Source organism: Mercenaria mercenaria, chromosome 18 (genome assembly GCF_021730395.1).
Source record: "Mercenaria mercenaria strain notata chromosome 18, MADL_Memer_1, whole genome shotgun sequence".
Classification (NCBI taxonomy): domain Eukaryota; kingdom Metazoa; phylum Mollusca; class Bivalvia; order Venerida; family Veneridae; genus Mercenaria; species Mercenaria mercenaria.
Window position 1 is genome coordinate 32,015,881 of NC_069378.1, and position 23,006 is coordinate 32,038,886.

At 34.7% G+C, this 23,006-nt stretch overlaps 1 protein-coding gene and 1 long non-coding RNA gene across 2 annotated transcripts; one reads left to right on the forward strand and one right to left on the reverse strand.

Annotated features, from left to right (window-relative positions):
- Nucleotides 1–12,480: 12,480 nt before the first annotated feature.
- On the reverse strand, nt 12,481–15,277 carry LOC123538449 (uncharacterized). The gene is made up of 2 exons (XM_045322555.2): nt 14,960–15,277; nt 12,481–13,319 (listed from the first exon to the last, which is right to left on the reverse strand). The coding sequence occupies exons 1-2, from the start codon at nt 15,074–15,076 to the stop codon at nt 12,969–12,971; spliced, it is 468 nt and encodes a 155-aa protein (XP_045178490.2). The 5' UTR covers nt 15,077–15,277; the 3' UTR covers nt 12,481–12,968.
- Nucleotides 15,278–16,822: 1,545 nt separating this feature from the next.
- Nucleotides 16,823–21,290, forward strand: LOC123538755 (uncharacterized). The gene is made up of 3 exons (XR_006683823.2): nt 16,823–16,974; nt 17,755–17,812; nt 19,128–21,290. It is a non-coding gene; the product is annotated as an uncharacterized LOC123538755 (long non-coding RNA).
- The last annotated feature ends 1,716 nt before the right edge of the window (nt 21,291–23,006 follow it).

Genomic DNA, 23,006 nt, shown 5'->3' on the forward strand with positions numbered 1-23,006 from the left:
CATCCGCGCAGTCTGGTCAGGATCCATGCTGTTCGCTTTTAAAGCCTATTGGCATTGGAGAAACTGTAACGGAACAGCATGAATCCTGACCAGACAGATTGGATGCGCAGGCTGGTCTGGATCCATGCTGGTCGCAAACCCATTATGTTGGTTTTCTCATGGCACGGCTCATTTCTTATTAAAGTTTTATTACCTTTGTTTCTTTTCTATGTAAAACATGTAAAAATTGTGTAAATTTGGTTAAAACTGTTAAAACTAGCTACAATTGGATAAAATAAGAGTCGGCCTTTGCCGAAAACGAAAATACAAAGACTCTTAATTCTGATTTTTATTGTGCCTAAAGATTTAATAAAATTTTATTATAAAATTATATTTAAAACTAAGTTGGTAAAAACAGGTGACCATCCTTGCCGAAATGTAAAGTGGTTTACTTAGAAAGTACTTAAACAACGATTTCTTTATATATTTTATATAATATTCTATAACAAAAAGGCCTGATATAATTAATGTATGTTCATAATACATATCACATTGTGCAACTGTTTCTTTACAAAAATAGAAAAGTGTCAAGTGTCAAGTACGTGTATTATACAGTATTTGACTATGCTTAAAATATTGATGACAATAAACAGTATGAAAAGTGACACTTCCTGCAAGTGTTAAACGGGTCATTTTTTGTTTCTCCAACTTCGGTACTCCACAATGACATGAGACAGTTTATGCTATATATTGCTTATATTTCTGTTTTATTTTGCGAATGAATATAAACATTAATCCTCAACAGGAAATCATTAAATTTCAAATTAAAACTACAGAATTCCAACGCCAAGCCCTACGTGTAAATTTTGAAATTTATCCAAAAGGTAAGATAGGAATAAATTTTAATTTGTTAAATACTATAGATATTTACTAATCTAATGGAATGGCATATCAACATAAATTTTATTTATTTGTTCTTAAACCCTATTATTTGTCCAATTTAACAGAAAAAACTAATGCAATTATACATGTAACAACAGTAGAGAGTTTATATGTATTTAACCTACAAAATTTACCTGGATTTCGCGGTGATTGCCGGTGGTTCACCGCGATCCATCGCAATTCACATTATCAATCACTGCGACCCGCTGAGATTATTCCTCGTGACTCGCCGCGGGCATTTATTGATACTTCTATTGCGGTGTATTATATAATCACCGCGATTTTTTGCTCTTGTCAACAGCCGTTCAATGTGAAAAAATCATCGCAATTTTTCACTCAAGGCAAATATTTGTGCCGGTGGTAACGCGGAAAAAGCAAAATCCGCGAGCCAGGGACTGTAAGTACAGTTTCTTATTCTGTTTGTACTGAAAATGTTTGCATGAATGATGTAAAATGTAGCAATGAAACGGCTGAAAATAGTTTGGTGAGAAATAGTTCTAAAAACAGAACTGATTTTTCCACAGCGCCAGAAGGCGCGTCGCCAGTTGGGCGACTGAAAAGTTGTATACATAAGTGGGAAAATATCGAAATTGATTGTTACATGAAAAATATTATTACAGAAGGGTATAAATTACCGTTTAAAACTTTACCAACTCATTGTACGCTGAAAAATAACAAATCGGCTGGGGAAAATCCAGATTTCGTTAAAAGAGAGATTTCAAAATTATTGGAAAAAAGCTGTATTACAAAATTAAACAGAATTCCGACCGTTGTAAATCCTTTGACAGTAGCTTTCGGAAAATCAGGCAAGCCTAGGTTAGTTTTAGACTGTCGCCATATTAATCCGCATTTGGTAAAATTTAAGTATAAATATGAAGACGTTTCAGTGGCTTCAGACATTTTCAAAAAAGGAGATTTTGTTTTCACTTTTGATTTAAAGTCTGCCTACCATATAATAGAAATATTTCAAGATCAGATCATAGAGAATACTTGGGTTTCTCGTGAGAAGATGAAAGTGGCAAAAATTTCTATATTTATAACGTGCTTCCGTCCGGGATATCCACAGCAGGTTTTATTTTTTCCAAGCTTATGAGAGTACCAGTAAGGCATGTTAGATCCAGGGGTCAGAAAATAGTAATGTTTCTAGACGATGGTATGGGGGGACACGGTGACTTCACTTATGCAAAATCCCTTAGTTCGTATGTACACGACCTATTGCTTAAACTAGGTTTACTCACACTAAAGCTGTGAGTAAATCAATTATTCTCTAATCTCAATTATCAGAACAAAAACAGATTCAGTATAGGTTTAGACTATGTATTTTGACAGCAAATATCAAGTTCAACAAAGAGGGAAAAATTACCAAGAAATACCAAATAACATACGATACCATCTTATCATCTGGTGCTAATTTGAAGACTTGTAACTATAACATTCTTAACCTCAACTGCAGTTATTGTGCCCTCCTGTACATCCAGCATCCAATCCAGGTTCGTACTATTTTATATCAAATCTGCCCATTCAGTTCTAAAATATTCAAATGTCATTCAGTATGATGTCATCAGAAAGTACGAGTGTAATAAAATAATCATCAGTATATTCTAAAAGCTATAAAGAAAGCATTACTTTCATACTAATATTACTATCGAAACAAATGTATTCTTATTGTTATATCATGATACTTCTATTATTCGTACGAACAATATATCTCAAGAGAAATTAATAATTAGATATTTTAGTCTAAAACAGTTCAGTGAAAGCAAAAAGAAGCTAACTAACTGTGTACTAAACAGTTTAAGTAAAATATAGAAATATATGGATGAATAGAAGCAAAATTGTAAGACAACCGATTCAGGTATACTTTCCTCGCCACAAACAAGAAGTTAACATTACTTATCTCGAACAGTCAGCAGTGGACATGACATCACACCATAACCAAGCCACAATCACTATTCTATCGACAACATCAGATCCATGCATCTCCAAAACCCTCTTGTCAACTGGACATGTCATCAATTTGTTTTTTCCATGTAACACAGCCTGGGCACATAACCAGATGGCTATCACCCGTGTGCTCCACATAATGCAGCCTGGGCACATAACCAGATGGCTATCACCCGTGCGAACCAACTAATACAACCTGGGCACATAACCCAAAAGTTATCACCCGTGTATTAAACATAACGCAGCCTGGGCACATAACTCGAAGGATATCACCCGTGCGTAAAACATAACGCAGCCTGGGCACATAACTCGAAGGATATCACCCGTGCGCACAACAAGTTTTAATACAACGCAGCCTGGGCACATAACTCGAAGGATATCACCCGTGCGTACAACAAGTTTTAATACAACGCAGCCTGGGCACATAACTCCGAAAGATATCACCCGTGCGTTCCACATAGAGCAACCTGGGCACATAACATGAGGATATCACCCGTGCGTACAACATAATGTAAACTGGGCACATAACTCCGAAGGATATCATCCGTACGTTCCACATAAAGCAACCTGTTCCGCATTAAGTGACCGATGAACATAACACTTCATTTCCCCTTTGTATTCTACATTAAGGGAAGTATGTACCAAACATCTCATTATCACCGTGCATTCTGCATAAAACCTGTGAACATTAGATATTGCCCTGTATTCTGCATAAAATGACCTGTGAACATAACACTATCACCTTGTATTCTACATAAAGTGACCTGTAAACATAATATTGTGTTTCCACACTGTATTCTATATAAAGTATAGTGACCTGTGAACATAACATTACATTATCACTCTGTATCCTGCATAAACTGACCTCTCATATAAGACTGCAATATCGCCTTGTATTCTGCAAACAGCGACCTGTGTACATAACACTTCATTATCTCCCTGTAGTATGCATAAGTGACCTGAGAAATTAAAATTTATCACATTGTATGCGCATAAAGTGACCAATAAATTATCACCAATGTATTATGTTTGATGGTAAACCACTTCAAATCATGCAAATGCAATGAAGGTTTTACTATGCCACATATTTGTGTCCTGTTTGAATAAAACTAATTTCTTAAACTTGAATCTCATTTTAATAATTCAAACAGTAAATGACAACAAAATAGTTCTTGATAAACAAGCATAAGTATAATAATAAACCACATATACAGCATGTGTAATTATATTAACGTTCCAAAACTGTCTCTATTCATATTCGGAAATACTGTGCAGAGAAGAATCTGCGCTGATAGTACGTCACACAACTATATCACATAGTTCATTAGATAGTCTATCATATTAATAATGCAAAAACGAGTATTTGAAAAAGATTTGTATACAAGATCAAATAAAATACTTCAACGTTATATTTTCAAATACTGAAATATACATGTAAGTAAATTATAAATCTAAATTTGAAGAGACTGACAAACGATCCGGTAAAGAGTCTTTAACATATCCGTCTCTAGCAGAGACAGATTTCCACCTGCCATGCCGTTGCCAAAGTCTTTCACATGTTTTATTGTTAGCGCTTACTGATGCTGCACCGGATCTGAATGAGTGTAAACCATAAGAGCCAGGATTCAAACCTAATATTTCAAGTTTAGACTTGAACAAATCATTTACTCCAGTATAGGAGAGAGGTTTATCTTTCTTCCTTAAAACGTACTTTTTTGACTGTTTACAGTATTGAACCGATCTAAAAACATACTTTGACGACTTTGAATTTATGCCAGCTTCAGACAAGTATCTTTCGAGTAAACGAACTGGACAGGAAAATGTACCTGTCCGGGCAATTACAACAGTATTGCCGTCTCTTAAGACATCCGTTTTAGATTTTGAAACAAATATTTGACAGTACGTGTCAAAAAATGTAATGTCAGATCTCCTTAAATTTAGAACTTCACTGATCCTAAAAAATCCAGCATACATAAGAACAAACAAAGATACAATTCTTAAATCTGCCAAAGAACTGCTCTCAGAGGCAAAACGTAAAATAAGCGTTTTAATTATATCTGAAGTCATTGGTTCTTTCTTATGAACTGGTCTTGAAACCTTTCTGATACAACCGGACAAAGATAATTTCAGCCAGTCATCTTTACAAGGATTTTCCACATGAGAAATTATATGAGCCCAGTTTATAGCGTAAATTGTTCTTTTCCGCTTGAAACAGTACTTTTTACTTCTGAGAACAATTCCTCAGGCTGGTCCGAAATCAAAAAACAATGATTTTTAACATCTGTCCATCTCTGAGTACTATAGAGGCCTGTAATATTAATACACAACAATATACATAAAGTTGTCCAGTTCACGTGCTAAAATACTACAAATTTAGTAATATGATTATGTATGAAATATTACATATTACATTCAAGCCTTACAACTAAAACGTTGCTTGTAAATCTGTCAGAACCAAATATCGACTGCTTATTTCTACCTTGCACGTAAATTCCTTGTGTAGTCTTAAAAAGCAAGGTTTCAACAATATGCACATGTAAAATAGAATCTTTCCCAAATAACATAGGGTAAAACGGGCTAGACGGCCAGTTCGGTGCTACTAAAGTCCCTTTTGCGCGGCAATGAATCAAATGATTCAAAGCTTCTGGAATTAAATAAACTGGTGGAACCAACCAATTATTGTCACTTTTCCAATTAACTGTAAAAGCATCAATAGCTTCAGTGTCCGGGGTCCAGAACATTGAATTATATCGTTTTAACTTTGTGTTGTGTTCATTTGCAAAACGATCACTGTCATGAGGACCGTACAAACTGTCTATGTAACAGAAAAACTCTTTGCTTACTCCGTAATCATCGTAATCAATCACTCTACTTATTTCGTCTGCTTGTTTATTATTGTCCCTACTGATCCATTTCATTTCTAAAGAAATACAATGAGCCGCACACAGAGAAAATATTTCTAAAGCCATTTGATTTAAACACGTTTTCATGCTACCCTTTTCAATGATAGTTACACAGTTCTTACTGTCTGTATGCCAAATAACGTTTTTTCCAGAAAGCTTCTGGAGAAAACTTGAAAGCGAAAATCTTATTGCTAATAATTCCCTGTAAGTCGAACTCTGTTCTTTTTCAAATTCAGACCACGTTTTATGAGCAACAGAATTATCATATTCAATGTAAGCAGCACCAGCAACTGCTGAAGCATCAGAATAAACAAAAATAGCTGGTAAATAATCCTGAAAAAGAGGTTTACTGAAAGGCTTAGACAGTGTTTTGTCCCAAAAGTGTAAACACTGTAGACAACTTGAAATATTTTGAGCCTTATCCCAGTTTAATCTATTTTCTATCAATCGATAGAAGGGTTTTGTTTGTAACAAACAAACATTACCCAATACAGGAGAAACAGATACAATTTTCCCGGCGAGCTGTGCCAGCCTCCTTGGGGTAACATAAGGATAGAATCGAAAAATTTCCCGTAAACAATTTTGAATATTTTCGATTCTTCTACTGGGGATTTTAAAGGTTCCAGATTCTAGATCCCAAAGATAACCTAACCATTCTAACTGTTGTGTAGGAATAAAAATGGACTTTTCTATGTTCACTAAAAAACCAGCATTATCAAGAGTGCTACGTACAAAAACGGCGTCTTTTAAAGCCAGTTCATACGTTGCGTTAACACCCCACCCGCCATCAAGAAAAAGAACTATCCTTAAGCCACACGATCTCCAATATTTAACCAATGGCCTCAAGCATTTTGTAAACAAATGTGGTCCTGATGATAAACCAAAAGGTAAAACTGAGAAAACGAAATGCTTGACCTTTCCCTGTAAGCACCATGAAAATCCTAGAAAAGTATGATGTGATGGATTTATCGAAAAATGGTGGTAACCGCTAGATAAATCAAATTTAAACATGTATCCATTAGGTACAATATACTGTTTAGCTATTTTAAAATCCTCGAATTTAACACTTTCTTTTTTAACGTAAGTATTTAAAATACTCAAATCCAAAATGAGGCGCTTCTTGCCAGATGAGTTAACAGCTACAGAGAGAGGGTTAACGTTATGCGGAATAAACGGTACCTCATATATACAATGTTTTTCCAGTAATTCCGTAACTGCCGAATCAACAAATTTCTGATTTTCTATTGCTGACTTGTTATTTTTCATAACATATGTCGGCGGTTTGATAATAAATGGAATGACGTAGCCATTTTGAATGACTGACATGACATCACTGTCCGGCTGAATAACATCTGACCAAAACTTTTCTGCATTTTTAATTCTACCTTTAACTGAACAATCAGATACTTTAAAGGTGGTTTCCAAATGTTCACAAAATAAAGTTTGAAAACTATAGTCTGTGAATTCTACATAAGGATCAGATAAAAGCCAATACTTATCATGATGGTCGCAATGCAAGCTTTCACTTCTTGGATTGTTCTGCCACAGTTGTTGCCGAACCGGAAGTTGGTGCTGGCGTGGAGCCCATGGATCCTGATTGGGAAATGTCTGTTGCGCAGCCGGAAGCGAAATGTCCTCCCAATCCGCATTTGAAGCAGACGACTTCTCCTCTCTGAACGAATCTTCCCGTCATTGGAGTTCTGGCGCCGTTGTTTTTACCACGAAAGCTTCTTTCTCGTGTTTTCTGCTATCCACTCAGAATCTGCTGTCAAATCCCTCTTGAGCTGTGGAAATTTGCTGTCGAAAAGCTGCTCTAAATCTGAAACAACCTGTTTCCTCAGTTCAACACTCGATTCATCTGTCATCCTGATGTGTATTGCTGTCAAGCCTCAAGTGACGACTACACCTGTGTAACGCTTAAATACCCCCGCATTACCACGAAAACCCCGTTCTAAATTCCCGCCAAACAAAATCAATAAATTACCGTACAGCCTGATAATTTCGAAACGAGAATAATTTCACGTTTTGATAGCAGAAGAAAAATGTAGCTGGGATCCTACGCAAAACGCAGTCTGGCTTGGCCTTATTTGGTTAATGAAACAAGGCACTTTGCATGCAACAGATGAAAGAATATGTAGATTGGAGAATACAATAGATTCTTTGTTTTTTCAAATTCGAAAAGATAAGTTGAACATAGTTCCAGCTAGGTTTTTAGCTTCAGTAATCGGTCAGATTATTTCGCTACATCATGCACTAGGAAAGAACGTTTATTTTAAGACAAGATCTCTGTATTATTGTTTAGATACACGATATAGTTGGGATTCATACATAGTGGTTGATGAAAAAGCTCAAAACGAGCTAAGGTTTTGGAGACAAAATGCCAGAAAACTAAACGTAAATGGTAGAGAAATCCGCAGGGAAATCATATGTGATATAGAATGTTTTTCTGATGCCTCGGTATCTGGATACGGAGGTTATGTGGCCCTTTGTTGGGGCGCCTTAATTGAAGGCAGTGAAGTGTTGGAAAAACTGGAATGATATAGAAGCAGCACAAAGTTCTACATGGAGAGAACTTCAGTCTATAGAAAGAATTTTGAAAAGTAACACAAACCTTTTGACCGAAAAGAATGTCAAGGTTTATTGTGATAACAAAAATGTTGTATCTATATTACAGAAAGGTAGCAGAAAACAGAAGCTGCATGTAGTTGCAGAAGAAGTTCAGTTATTCTGCAACACAAATAATATGTGTCTTTTTTCAGAATGGATTCCAAGACAAAACAATTTGGTAGCGGACGATTTTAGTCGTATGTACGACAATGACGACTGGAGCATTAAGTCATGGGTTTTTATTATGTTGGATAAAGTGTGGGGGCCACACTTCGTAGACAGATTTTCATTAAACCATAACGCACAGTGTAAACGTTTTAATTGTAGGTGGTGGTGTCCGGGCTGTGAAGCAGTAGACGCTTTCGAGCAGAATTGGAAAGATGACTTAAATTGGTTGGTACCGCCGTCAAGATTAGCATGTAAAGTTTTAGACAAAATTGTAAATGAGAAAGTATCTGGTACATTGATCGTTCCCATGTGGAAATCCGCTCCATTTTGGCCAAAGTTGTGTAAAGACGATGGCAATTTCAGACATTTCGTTACACAATTCAAAATATTACCAAAAGAAAATATTATCTCAGTCGGCTTTGGAAATAACGGTATTTTTGGGAAAAATCCCTTAACATTCCAGATGCTAGCTCTTAAAATAAGACATTAAAATGTTTTCAGGTTCTTTTGCAAGATGACAGTTGCAGAACGAAATGAAAAATAGAATGATGACAATTAGCATTCGTGTTAGTTTAGCATAATGTATTAGCTGAATACAGTTTTTGTTCACCTTTATGTTATTTTTCAGGTATAGGATTGAGAAACAATATAATGGGACAGTTACGGGAGGCCGGTTGTTACGATTACACTATGGTTGACAGTATGTGCCATCGATTACTTGACTCGAAGAGTGAAAACACAAACAAAAAGTATAGTAACGGTTTTAATAGATGGAAGGGATATTGTTTAAGAAAAGGATATTTAGCGTTACCCGCACGACCAATATTGGTTGCGCAGTATTTAACTGAGCTTTTAGATTCCGGAAGTTCGTATCATACTGTGTCAACTGCCTTTTATGGAATAAAATGGCGCATGAACTAAACGGTGTAGAAGATCCAACTAAAAATGCTTTCGTGAAAAACTTACTGGAATCATCAAAACGTACCGCAAAGAAGCCTACACAGAAGAAAGAACCAGTATCAGCTGAACTTATTGTGAAACTTTGTGACAAATTCAAAATGTCAAATGACTTATGTGTTGTTAGAAATTTGTGTATGATAACATTAGCTTATGCAGGATTTTTATGTTTCGACGAACTGAGTAATATCAAATGTAAAGATATATCCATTGAAAGCAATCATATAAAAATTATTATAAGAAAGAGTAAAACAGATCAATACAGATTTGGAAATGAAGTTTTAGTAAGCAGTGGTACTACTTCAGCCTGTCCTGTTAATATGTTAAGAAGTATATAGGATTAGGAGGTATAGATATCTCTTCAGATTGTTTTTTATTCAAACCTGTGTTTAAATCTAAGTCCGGTTTAAAATTAGTACAAAAAGACAAAAAGTTAAGTTACACCAGAACAAGAGAATGTATTGTATCGCTTTTTAAGTCTGTAGCTCCAGAACTCAATATTGGTCTTCATTCTTTAAGGTCAGGTGGCGCATCCGTAGCAGCAAACAACAATGTAAATGACCGGTATCTGAAAAGGCACGGACGGTGGAAGTCAGATTTTGCTATAGATATGTACGTCGCTGATTCATTAGAGAAAAGACTTAATATTTCTAGATCTTTAAATATATAAGTACAAAATTTCAAATGTTTTGTTGTTTTTCCGTCGTATAAAAAGAACATTTTTCAAGGAGCTGAGGATTTGATGTTGGTTTAGACATACAGACATAGATTTCTTGTTTTTAAAACATGTTGATCGCATTCGTAAGCAAAGCAGATCATTTTTTTTCTCCTTTTTCTCCTTTTCTAACTTTAAAAGGTTCTAGCCAGGGTGCATCGCTACAAGGCGAAATGTATATATTTGTTGAGTTTATTTGTAGTAAAGAGAAGACTTTTACCTTTTCCGCGTTACGTAGTATAGCGGAAAAGTTATGTCTGCAAGTTACGGTTCATTAAACCGCTTCAGTAAGAGGTATTGAAAGGGTAGCCAATGGTTCATTGTTTTGTCTAAAATTTGTCCAATAGAAATCATTTGTATCGGGTATGTGATATGTTGATGTAAAATTGGTCAGTTCTAGCGTGCACCTCAGTAGTACGTTTAATACGGACATTAGGTTTTCAAACGTTAGAAATTTTAAGATTAAAATTTCATCTGTGATTTACATACATGAAAAAAGCTTTAGTTTTCAATATGCTCATGTTAGCAATTGTTTAAAAACTGTATAACATTTTTAAATACTGTTGTATTGTACTATTTAGTTGTCCTGTCGGGGCATGTTTCTGGCGTTCATGTTATTCTTATGCATGCATGAACAGAATTTGGTGGGGGCCGGGAGCAGTTTTTGTCAGGTCAAATAAATTTTACAATATATGTGTGAAGTCCACACACACCACTGAGGAAGGCACTGAACTTGTTGCTTTTTTGGACACAGGTTTTCAGAGCTAAATTCTCTGTCTTTTCCTGGACGTCGTGTTTTCCGGTGAGGTGGAAAATTGAGAGAGCCACAATGAGTTATAGTATCATTTGTATAACACTGTATAGTTGTATAATGTGTATCGTAATAAACGGCCTCTCGTAGCCAGGGTGCATCGCTACAAGGCGAAATGTATATATTTGTTGAGTTTATTTGTAGTAAAGAGAAGACTATACGCATCTTTTCTTGGGAGTGAAGCTTTCTACGAAGTTTCGTTGAATTCCAAGGAATACTCTGGACAAGAAATGGTGCTATACAATATTACAGTTGAATAATCAAAGGGCAGTAACCCGGTTAAACCCATTGGGCATCCGTAAGAGTGAAGATTCCTATGATTTTCAGCCGAATTTCAGTTAAAGTTAGTTAGGAAATACTCCTTACAAATATATCACTATGGTTTACTTATGTTGAATAATGAAAGGGAAATCACTCAGTGAAATCATCTAACCAGAACGTGAAGATAATATGCGCATTTCCCCTTTGGAGTGAAATTTCCTAACAAACATCAAAGGGCAGTTATTCAGTGAAAAATCATCCCACTGCAACATGAAGATAATATGCGGGCCTCTATATGGAAGTTAGCTTTCTTCGAAGTTTCGCTTAATTCCAGCGGGTGGTTGATACTCCAGACAAGAATTGCGACTACTGATGTGTCGGATGTTTCTTACAGTTGCCCAAAATGGTCTATAAGCAGTGAAATTAGCAGATATCATACAAAATTATCTTCTGTGATGGTATTGACAGAATGCTGTACCTGATACAACACTCGATGTGGATAGGCACTAGGAAGCGGTTCATTTACAGATACTCTGAAAAGGCTTAACTAATTATATAAACTAACCGTGTTTGTATTCGTGATGAAATGTCATGTATACATAACAAGCATTTGTAAAATAAATACAGATTTAAATGGTAGTACACATTCATCCTACACCTAACTATACCTTACATGTATTAGGTGTGTACTGTTTTAAAGGCGTACGCTAGAATTCCCTGTATATGAGATGGGCGAAAATTTTCCCAATAACAGAATATCTTTAAACTTTCGATATTGAAGGACAATCATCTAAGAAACAAAAAAAAATGCAATAAAAATCATAGGTCACTGGATTCGAAAAAGAGTTATCTGCCCTTGAAAACGTCATTTTTGGGGAAAATGCCGTTTTCAAGGGCAGATAACTCTTTTTCAATAGAGGTGACCTATGATTTTTATTGCATTTTTTGTTTCTTAGATGATTGTCCTTCAATATCCAAAGTTTGAAGAAATTCTGTTATTGGGAAAATTTTCGCACGAAATTCTAGCATACGTCCTTAAACAGAACATATGATACTGCTTAACTTGTTGAAAATTTATATCATATTTACACTGCTTCTATGTGTACGTATTAGGGTCTAATACTTCCTTAAGACAAGAAAGGGAAAGCTTGTAATTATAAACGATTTCCAAAAAAGACGATCAAGAGATAATATGAACGTACGCAACTTTTTATAGCATACAACACTAACAAAATTAGAATTTTAACAAAATGGTGAAGTTTTAAAGGAGCAGCATCAGTAAGTTCTTCCTGTCTAAACTGCTTAAAAGAGTAGACACATTTCGCTGCGTTTCTAACACTTTTGTTTTTTACTCCATGATGATATTCTAGTAAATCAATATAAATAGGCCAACGAGTTGTTACCACAATATGTTTTTCCCGAAGGTTTCTATAAAGCCGACAGCATGACAAGAAATAATATTCAGTTTCTAGATTTTGTGAATATAGATTGTATATTTGTAATATCTTTCATGTATTTGTAAATAGCCAAATGTCTTTTCTGTATGCCGATATGCCAATAGATCTAAAATCTGAAACTGATGATTAAAAACAGTATAAACAGTATATCATATAAATTACAAACTTCCGACTAATGATGTGCTCTGACGGATTTTCTATAAAATGTATAAAGTATTCAAAAGTTACATAAGTGAGCATTGTTTTCCTTGAACCCGATTTGACTCGATCCTAGACCTGCTTGTCTTTACAACTTGAGGGTTTCCCAGACCATCAAAAGTTGCTAGAAACAATGCATGACCGTTGCCAGAACGGATTGAGTACACATCAAAATTGTCATCATATATTTTCACTTCCGCATTCTTCCAGATGTCTGGCTTTTCCTGTTCAAGATGTGAAATGACAGCTTGCATAAGTCTCCTTAGGGTAGCTTTATTGGAGTCATTTTGTGTACCTTCATTTCCACAGAATTTGATGATAGCACGGCCGATCGAACGCTTATTTATCTCATCACATTTGAAGGTGATTTCTTGTTGCTGAAAAAATAAAATAAAACTCAAAGCATTGTAAATACTGGAGGACGGATTGTTTTGAAATGTATTGATTCTGTCAGGTCCGAGATCAGCAATGTCCCTTTTCTGTTGAGAGTATTGAACTAGTAAATGTCTTTTTCGCTTGGTTTTTACAACAGTGTAACCATTTCCTTGCCAAATTTCTATGTTCATTGTGAATTTAATGACTAAATATGAACAATGCAGACTATCATGATCACATTTATTAAGGTCACTATTATAGCAGGGACGATCATACTTTTAAGGAATACACATATAACTGATTACCGTGTTGCAAATTAAAATAGACTGCAATAGCCAAATCATTTGAGCATGAATTATTTTGATTTTGCTCTAGAATAGTAATAACTTTTACAGATTTACCGAAAGCTAAGTAATATTGTATTCAGCAATATAATAGATTCATTTCTCAATAAATTTCAAAGTATCATAAGTCATTGGAAAAATCTTTTACTTGTTTTGATTATCAAAAGCATCTATCAAAGTTCTATTATTCTATTTCACTTCTTTGTGTTGATTAAAAATAACAAATATCCGGGCTTTTACATCCCCTAAATTCTGAATTTCTTAGTATAGCTAATTTATTTGTGAATTCCATTGATATAAAATCTTCAATGAAAAATCCAGCGATAAGAACACTATCTTGTATAGCGTGCTTAGTTTATTGGTCAGCAGGTACATCTCTGCTCGAGTCTATACTACACTTATCCTCTGCATTCAATTAAAGCCCGCAGTGAAGCGTGGTGATTTCCGTTGTTCTATGTGCTGCCATTTGAGAACTATTTTCTTTCGGCGGAGTGTGAAATCTATGGTGGTTATCAAAAAATCGATTAAGCCGAAATTCGTACATGTATTATTGTGGTTCCCTTGGACGGAATTGTCTTCGTGGTTCCATTGGACGGAATTGTCTCCGACAATCCGTCCAATAACTTGGAAGGAAGACGTCAAGACTTATATCATGTCTCCTTTTTACAAAAGTAAAAGGTGCAAAAATGGTTAACCAACCAACCAACGAAGTTCAAGGATAGTCTCCCTAAAATCTACTTTCATTTTAAGCGAGCGGGCGTATAGACATAAACGGGTCGATATACATTTTGGGAGTATTATGTATATCATAAGTTTTTCTTTCATCACAATAAGGAAATACAATGACTGTCAAATTCATAGCCTGTCCGCTTAGCACAGTAGGTAGAGCGTTGGTCTACGGATCGCTGGGTCGCGAGTTCGATCCCCGGGCGGGGCATATGTTCTCCGTGACTATTTGATAACGACATTGTGTCTGAAATCATTAGTCCTCCACCTCTGATTCAAGTGGGGAAGTTGGCAGTTACTTGCGGAGAACAGATTTGTACTGGTACAGAATCCAGGAACACTGGTTACGTTAACTGCCCGTCGTTACATGACTGAAATACTGTTGACAAACGGTGTTAAACCCAAAACAAACAAACAAAAGACTTTCAATTTTATATAAAAAAATCTTTCTAAATATCTATTTGATTTTTTTTTTGGAGTCAAAGTCAGAAGAACCTTACATTTAGTTCTGAAACAGTTAAAGTTTTTATCAACACAAATTGAAAGTCCAATTAAGCTATAACAAAACTTACCTCAAATTCGACGGCATTTGATTCACCCTGTCTATCAGTTTTGCCAGGTGCAGTGCCTCCACCATTCCCCCTGTGCATGTCTCTTTTGTTTTGTTGTGCTGAATCTCCCTTGTTCATATTCTACCAAAATTACAATTTATCTTTGTATAAAATATTATTACTACGTTAAAACGTATTATCTAAAACATCAACCTAAATGTATTAAGTCCTCTTAAGTTATTAAAGTAAGATAATATTTAAATGCTGGTTTCCTTTTGAGTACAAATTTTAGAAATTACGGTGTGGGTAAGACGGAAAACCAATTTCCAAGATTGATTGCCAACGGGAACTTTTAGGTGATTTCCACTAACATGTTACCATATCTTGAACTATTATAGATAATTTTAACGCTAGTCGCAATCACCGATTTACATAAGTGTCAACGTTTAAACTTTAAAGACACAATACGATCTACTTTTCCCTTCATTAAAATATTTCCGATAATGCAGTTACTAAAATGGGGATATTTGTTTGTTTTTGCGTAATATGAATATTATTCATCTGGTGAGCTTCGAAATCGTTCTGTTGCTTCGCCACTTTTGAGAATACTATTTTCGAATCTAACGAAATGAAACACAATTCTTCCTACGAATAAAAACAAATATATTTTGTTGTTATGTTTTCCTTGACAAAAAGACAAAATTACATTTGCGTAAATATTTTGTTAATTTTCACTATCTTATTTAGATTTGGTTTTAAAATTCAGTAGTAATTTAATGATACTTCTGCGATATGGTATTTCAAAACCCGATTTTCATGGGAATGTGGTTAACTTGGTAAGATTTTGAGTCGTGGTAATTTTCCAACTGTATATGGTAAAATTATAAAACGTTTTATTAAATGAGAGTACGTCGCCTAACTGTTTTATGACACATGTGCACACCGCATGTTTAGTGTTCAACCCGTTTACAGTTTGTCACTATGTTTCCTACTTTGTGTCTGACGGAAGAGGTAGCGGACTCTGTGCTAAGCAGTTTGTAACTCCCACCAGGACTGAACTGTTTTAACATGATTGCATGTGTTAGAGATTCACCTGGCGGGAATTACTTTTATTACACTGTCCAGTGACTTTGGAACATGGTGGGGACAAGAATGAGACTGAAACACAATACAACAGAATTATACTGTTCTGTGTCTTTAACCATTTCGCCGTTTAAGATTTTTTGAGCATATCTTTGGCTAACAAACCATTAGTATCGTAAATGAATTGAATGGAAACACCATATTTTAAACAGAGAAATGACGAAAGAATGCACGGAAACTATAAATTTATTTGTGACCCCTGGAAACCCAACCTGATAGCGTCAGGATTTTGACTAAACATTTTGTATGTTTAACATGACTCAATTTAACTGATAATAAGGACACGTTTCTAGATTTATGTCGTGACATCTTGCTTAAAACGTATTGAAATGTATATATTCACCACTTAAAGTAATCTTTAATCAGCATCATGTATTTGACGAGAGTTTCTATGATTTATCGTGCAGATAAATTCCTTCTAATACATGGGCTAGTTTCCGTCAAACATATAATGCTTTGAAAGTTTTCTTCATATTTTACAGGCTTGATGCTTGTTTACTGACTTTGCTGAAACCTGGAGGCATGTCCCTTTAAGTGAAATTGTTTTTGTTGTAAAATATCCTTATAAGTTAAATTAAGAAAATGATGCAGGAAGTTGTAAAATAATCTGAGTGGAGTATTATATCTTTTTCATTTCTTAATTTTCTTTATCTATCAAGACTACATTGGACATTATCTTATTCATACCTGGTTTTCCACGTAACTTTGTTTGATTGGGTTTTAATATGGAAATTTAGGGGAATTTTAAGCCTGTATAACTTTGAACTTCCAAAAATGAAGATGTCCTTATTTTTAGCTTTGGCTGGAAGCCATATCTTTTGCCAGTGGAGATGACCATATTGTATATCCGGGGCGGAGAGTAAGGTCGGGACAGAGACGATCGGCGAATACAGGTAAGCTCCTTTTGTTTGAACTTTTGATTTTACACATCAGAGTATTTTGCGTTTTAATGGAAATGTACATCATGATTAAAAGTAATTTTTAAAAGTAATTGTGTATTCCTTCAGCACATTATTGATATACTAACATTTTTCAAACAAACATTAAACTTATGCAACTGGAGATACAGCGATAAAAATTAATGACAATATAGGGTGTTTTTATAAGAAAGAGACTGGTGCAAAATGACTCAAGAACGAGCTATAATGAAGATTTACGTGGCATGGGAGCGTGCTTTCGTAATGTACCAACACCTATGATTTAAAATCAAGAAAATTTGGACATTGCTCCTTATTGCCGACACATGCTATACACTCGTTTGTGTAGAATATAACTGGACCATGTTTTCATAAATATCACCCCGAGTTTTAGGAGAAAAAGCAGCTCAAAGATGAAATAGCACCATATATGCACACATACATTCTACCTGTTCTTTCCATTGAAAATTATGACATTAATTTTGCTTGGAACGCAAAATGAACTACTCTGTCGCTGTTTTAACGACGTCCGCATGTAGTCAGAGACAACGTTCGTTCGATGTCGTCGCATATGGAAGCTGAATATAATTTTAGATACACCAAAATATGTGCAATAATAAAAATTGCTTGTTAACAAATGGAACGGGCATATAATGTAAATGTAAGAAAAGTTTTAGCAATTCATAGATTTTTAAGTCATAATTATTCAGTCTACAATTTCGCAGTCTTTACAAAAAATTAACTCCTTCCTTACAGAACGCGACAAAGTTGACAGAAGACTTACGGAAATATGGGTAGCTCAAGCAGCACAGTGGTATGTAAAAGTATATTAAATATAAAATTTTGTTATATGAACGATAAATTAATCTATTCTGATTTTCCAAAAATACATTTCATTGCACGAAGTACAATAATAGAGTGACGGAGCATCGACTCTTATCAAATTAGAACACTGATAACAATTATGTCAATATAATGGATATAGTTAGTAAATCTTGGGATACCTCATTTTAATGGCCAGTAAATCTTGGGATACCTCATTTTAATGGCCAGTAAATCTTGTGATGCCTGCAAAAGACACTATTGACATGAGCAGAATTTGGCACTGCAAAAAAGCCGTACTAAATGAACCAGTATCGGCTGTATTTTTACAAAAACTGACAAACTGTAATTGATTAACAAAAGGGCCATGATGGCTCTAGATCGCTCAACTGCTTGCTTGAACAGTTTTGGTAGATATAGGTTGTGTAAGCAAAATGTCTAAATAGTGTTTTAAGACAAGAGTATTTTGGAAGTGTCTTTGAAATAAACAAATACAGGCAGGCAGGCTGGCAGTGTGTGCGTGCGTGTGAAATCATAAGCTACTAAGAGACAATATCACACAGTTTCCACTACATATATATACGAAAAAATGACTACGCCCCTGGCGGCCATGTTTTTGGACAAAACAGAATAATTTGTACAATCTCCGTAAAGAATCACCCAAGCAAAATTTGTGTAAAATTGTTTTGAAATCGAGCCTGCTGTTTCTAAAGGAAAAGTTTCCAATGTAACTATTAAAAATGACCATGACCGCGTGGCGACCCTGTTTTTAGACGAAACGAAATAAGTTGAACGTTCTTGGTAGAGGGTCAAACAATGTTAATTTGTGTGGACTTATTTTAAAATTGGGCCAGCAGTTTCATGTAAGATTTTAAAAGCAATTTCAACTATATACATATAGGGAAAGGTGACTATGTTTTTGACGAATCGGAATAATTTTAATAATAAGGACCATTTGCCTAAAATTTAGCGGTTTTAGGAGGAGATATCGTTTGAAGATTGTTCTATCTTTAGCTCTGGTGGCCCCTATGTGAAACCAAACGGAACGGTTTTAACACTTTTGGAAAAAGACTACCCAAGTAACATCAATGCCAAGTTTCTTTAACTTCCACTAGACTGTTTCAGAGGAGATGTCGTTCGAAGAAAAATGTGGACGAACGGACGACTGACAGACAGATAAAAGACGGTGAGTGATCAAAGTTGCTCAACCGGAGCACCCTGCGACATAATGGTCGAATGCATTTTGAAAAGAACAAAACTGATCTTTTAGAACGATAGTCATTCTTTCTGCGACTTATATTTTTCAGATTACCACGGATTTTCTGATCCGAGAAGTTCGAAGTGTGCGATCGAGTTTGTCGGACCGTGACAGACGACTTTTCAATCACGCAAAATTTGCCATCGCACAGGAGACAGAAAAGTGTAACGACTGTGAACTATTTATAGATTTTGAGGACCAAGATGGCATTACTATAAAAACTAACAGTAATCCATCTGGCAGAATATTTGTCGGATATGATGAGAACGATAAACCGAACTACGTTTGGGAAAGACGTGGCTTTTGGCGCGCAGCAAAGAAATTTTTTGTCGATAGCTTCCACACATTATTACATGCTGTAAAAAACGCCGTACCGGCAATCGGTGCGGCTGTTGGAATGCGAGCCATTTCATTCTACTGAAAGACGTTTCGTTTACTGAAGCCTACCATTTCCAATCGTTATATTTATGAAAATAAATTTTATATTCGGTTTCCTCTGGTCGATTTGACCAAATGCAAATGAAGACCTTACCGAGCCAAACATTCAACGAAATTAGAAACTCTATCCAAGCAATAATAAATAAATATATGCAAATCAATAACATTTGGCACGATAATTGCTGCGACAACCATACCTTCAATATGACATAAACAAAAAGATCCCATTGTAAAGGCAATGCTGAAAGAACTTGCTACAGCATGGACATATTAAAAAAATGAATATTTTGATTAATATTTTTGTTATATGATAAACTTTTACGTTTAACATTCAGTGTTAAGTTTTAAAATCATTCATGCGTGAAATAAAATAAAAGCTTTAGTGCTAACACCACGATTTCTATAATTAACAGCGTTGAATATTAATTTAAGTCTAAAGTTATTTAAAATTGTAATTTAAAAGTATTTCAGTGAGAATAGACAAAATAAACAAATTTAGAAAAACACTGGGGCGTCACCTTAGAATGACTATTGGCAAAACACCAGTTTAAATCGATTAATAGTTCACGGAGCCTCAGTCCCCACCATTGGCATTTACAGTTTTGTAAAAAGAGCGTCATATCAGCTGGAATTTTGCTCACCATAAGACGACCATCTCTGTTGCTCATATTTTAGCTCAACTGTTCGAATAATAGGTAGAGCTATTGGACTGTGAGTTGGCGTAGGCGTCCCGATTCGGTCAAGTGTTTGCGTGTAAGCGGATATCTCAGTAACCACTTGTGGAGATGGATTAAACTTCGCACATTTATTCACTGTGATAAACTGATTTAAATGCACCGAGTTCCATGACTCTACTTTGCTTTTTAAAAAGAATTTTGCCTCTTTTTCGACTTAGCCATCTTTAGCTTAGTTTTTGAACATTGTATGTAAACTGATAGCTCAGTACCCACTGATGGGAATGGATTGAAACTTTACACACTTTTCCACTGTGCTAAGCTGACGTGCATTTTAAGGGTTTATAACTCTGTTAAGCAGTTTTTACAAAATTACGCCATTTTTTTTATTTCATTATGCCCCTTTTTGACTTTTGACGAGGCTGTTGAATAGTCGAGCGTTGCTGTACTCTGAACAGCTCTTGTTAATAATTTGTTCTATATATTACGTATCCAGATACGAAAAATTTGATTGCGTAAGTTCCATTTCTTGACTTTTAGATGCAAAAACCTTTTAAAATAAATATTTGCTAAATTTTATGTCTGTGATAGTGTGTGTAATAATAATAGAGTATTTCTGTTATATGAGTGTTGTGTACTGTTACAATAGAAGTGTGTGTTTTACTTTTTTGCTGGCACATGATGTTTTTATATGAAACAGTCAATTTAATAGCTTTTAGTGGATTTAAATTCGTTCCGTAAGAGACAATAGCTTTTCTGTATTTTATATTCATTTTGTTACATCGAGTGTGCTTGTAGATAATCACGAACGTTAAAAAAACTGTCATAAATGCTGTTAGATCTATAAACATAACATACGTTTTGTGAGTACATGTTTTGATTTTTCTACTTTGAATATGAATAAGAAAACAATCTGACCAGACCAAGCCAGAAGCAAGTACAATGTATGCCTGAGGAACATTACAATATATCATGATATGAATTATTATCTATCTATATATCTGTCTGATACAGCTAGCTCTTTTACTCTCTATTTATGTAAGTTAAAGAAACTCTTTTGATTGTAAAACAGTCAGAAAATAAAATTTACATTTTTTTCATGTGTCTTTTGTATCTTTGTTGTTATATAAACTTGCTTATAAAAGAAAGAATTTAACAATGGATTGAAAGCGTCATCCCAAGATCTTTGTTTCTGATGAATATGGCATGCAAAAATGTCACGTTTTTAAAACAATGTGAAATTGAACATTTAACATAATATATCTAATTAACTTTCAGTTTAGTGCTACTTGATATATCGAAGACACTAAATTGAATATAATAATTTAAAGACGACATGGTTGAAAAAACGGGCATGCGAAATTGAACATTTAATATAATAATTTAGATCTTTGTTTCTGATGAATACGGCATGTAAAAATGTCACGTTGTTAAAACAATGTGAAATTGAACATTTAACATAATATATCTAATTAACTTTCAGTTTATTGCTACTTGATATATCTAAGACACTTAATTCAATAAATAATTCAAGGACGACATGGTTGAAAAATGGGCATGCGAAAACGAACATTTCATATAATAATTTAGATCTTTGTTTCTGATGAATACGGCATGTAAAAATGTCACGTTGTTAAAACAATGTGAAATTGAACATTTAACATAATATATCTAATTAACTTTCAGTTTAGTGCTACTTGATATATCGAAGACACTTAATTGAATAAATAATTCAAAGACGACATGGTTGAAAAAATGGGCATGCGAAATTGAACATTTAATACAACAATTTAGATCTTTGTTTCTGACGAATACGGCATGTAAAAATGTCACGTTGTTAAAACAATGTGAAATTGAACATTTAACATAATATATCTAATTAACTTTCAGTTTATTGCTACTCGATATATCGAATACACTTAATTGAATAAATATTCAAAGACGACTTGGTTGAAAAAGTGTGCATTGTGCATTTTACAATTATTATAAAATATAAGGTTATTTGTCCTGTTTCAGATTTAAGTTTTATTGATGGCATAAATCGCAACAGATAATTGATATTTATCTAACAATAGAAATTGGTTTTATTATTTCGTTGTTGAAATGTCGTGACATAATTTGGAAGAGTTGTGTCAGCTAGAATTGGAACGGAGGCACTGGTCCAGTATTAACGCACCGAATTACGAGACTAGAAGTCGCGAGTTCGAACCCCAGCTCTGCAAAGAAAAATAACTAACATTAGGATAAGAGTCTCGTGAACGAAGAAGTTTCTGGAATTGTATTCTTCATTAGCCTCCAAATATAATCACTTATATTCTTATAGAAGTGTCAAACATTACCGAAGGCGGATATTAATAACATCATACCTCCAGTCCATAATTGCCACATGACCATTCTATTTCAACGAATGTTTGGTTGGCTAAATTCAAAATTTGAAGAAAGGAAAAATGGGAAAATTTATTGTGATGTCTTGTATTGAATGATTGGCAGGCAATGCAATAACTAATGAAACGGTTTGTCGGTCAGAACCATTTGCCAGGCGTAAGACGGAAACCTTTAACATATGATTTCTCCATAAGGCACGCTATGTAGCAGACGTCCATTATGGATTTAAAGCACACACTTCCTCACATGATGTACACGAATACAGTAAAATACACAAGGAACGAGCATGAAATAATATGCAATAATCAGTTGCCACGCTAACATATTCTTAATGCCTAAAAATGTTTGTTTGCGGTATCCCGACCTACCACAAATAATTGCCGCGACCCTAAATGTTTTTATGGCGTTGGAATTGTTTTTCGATATTCTCG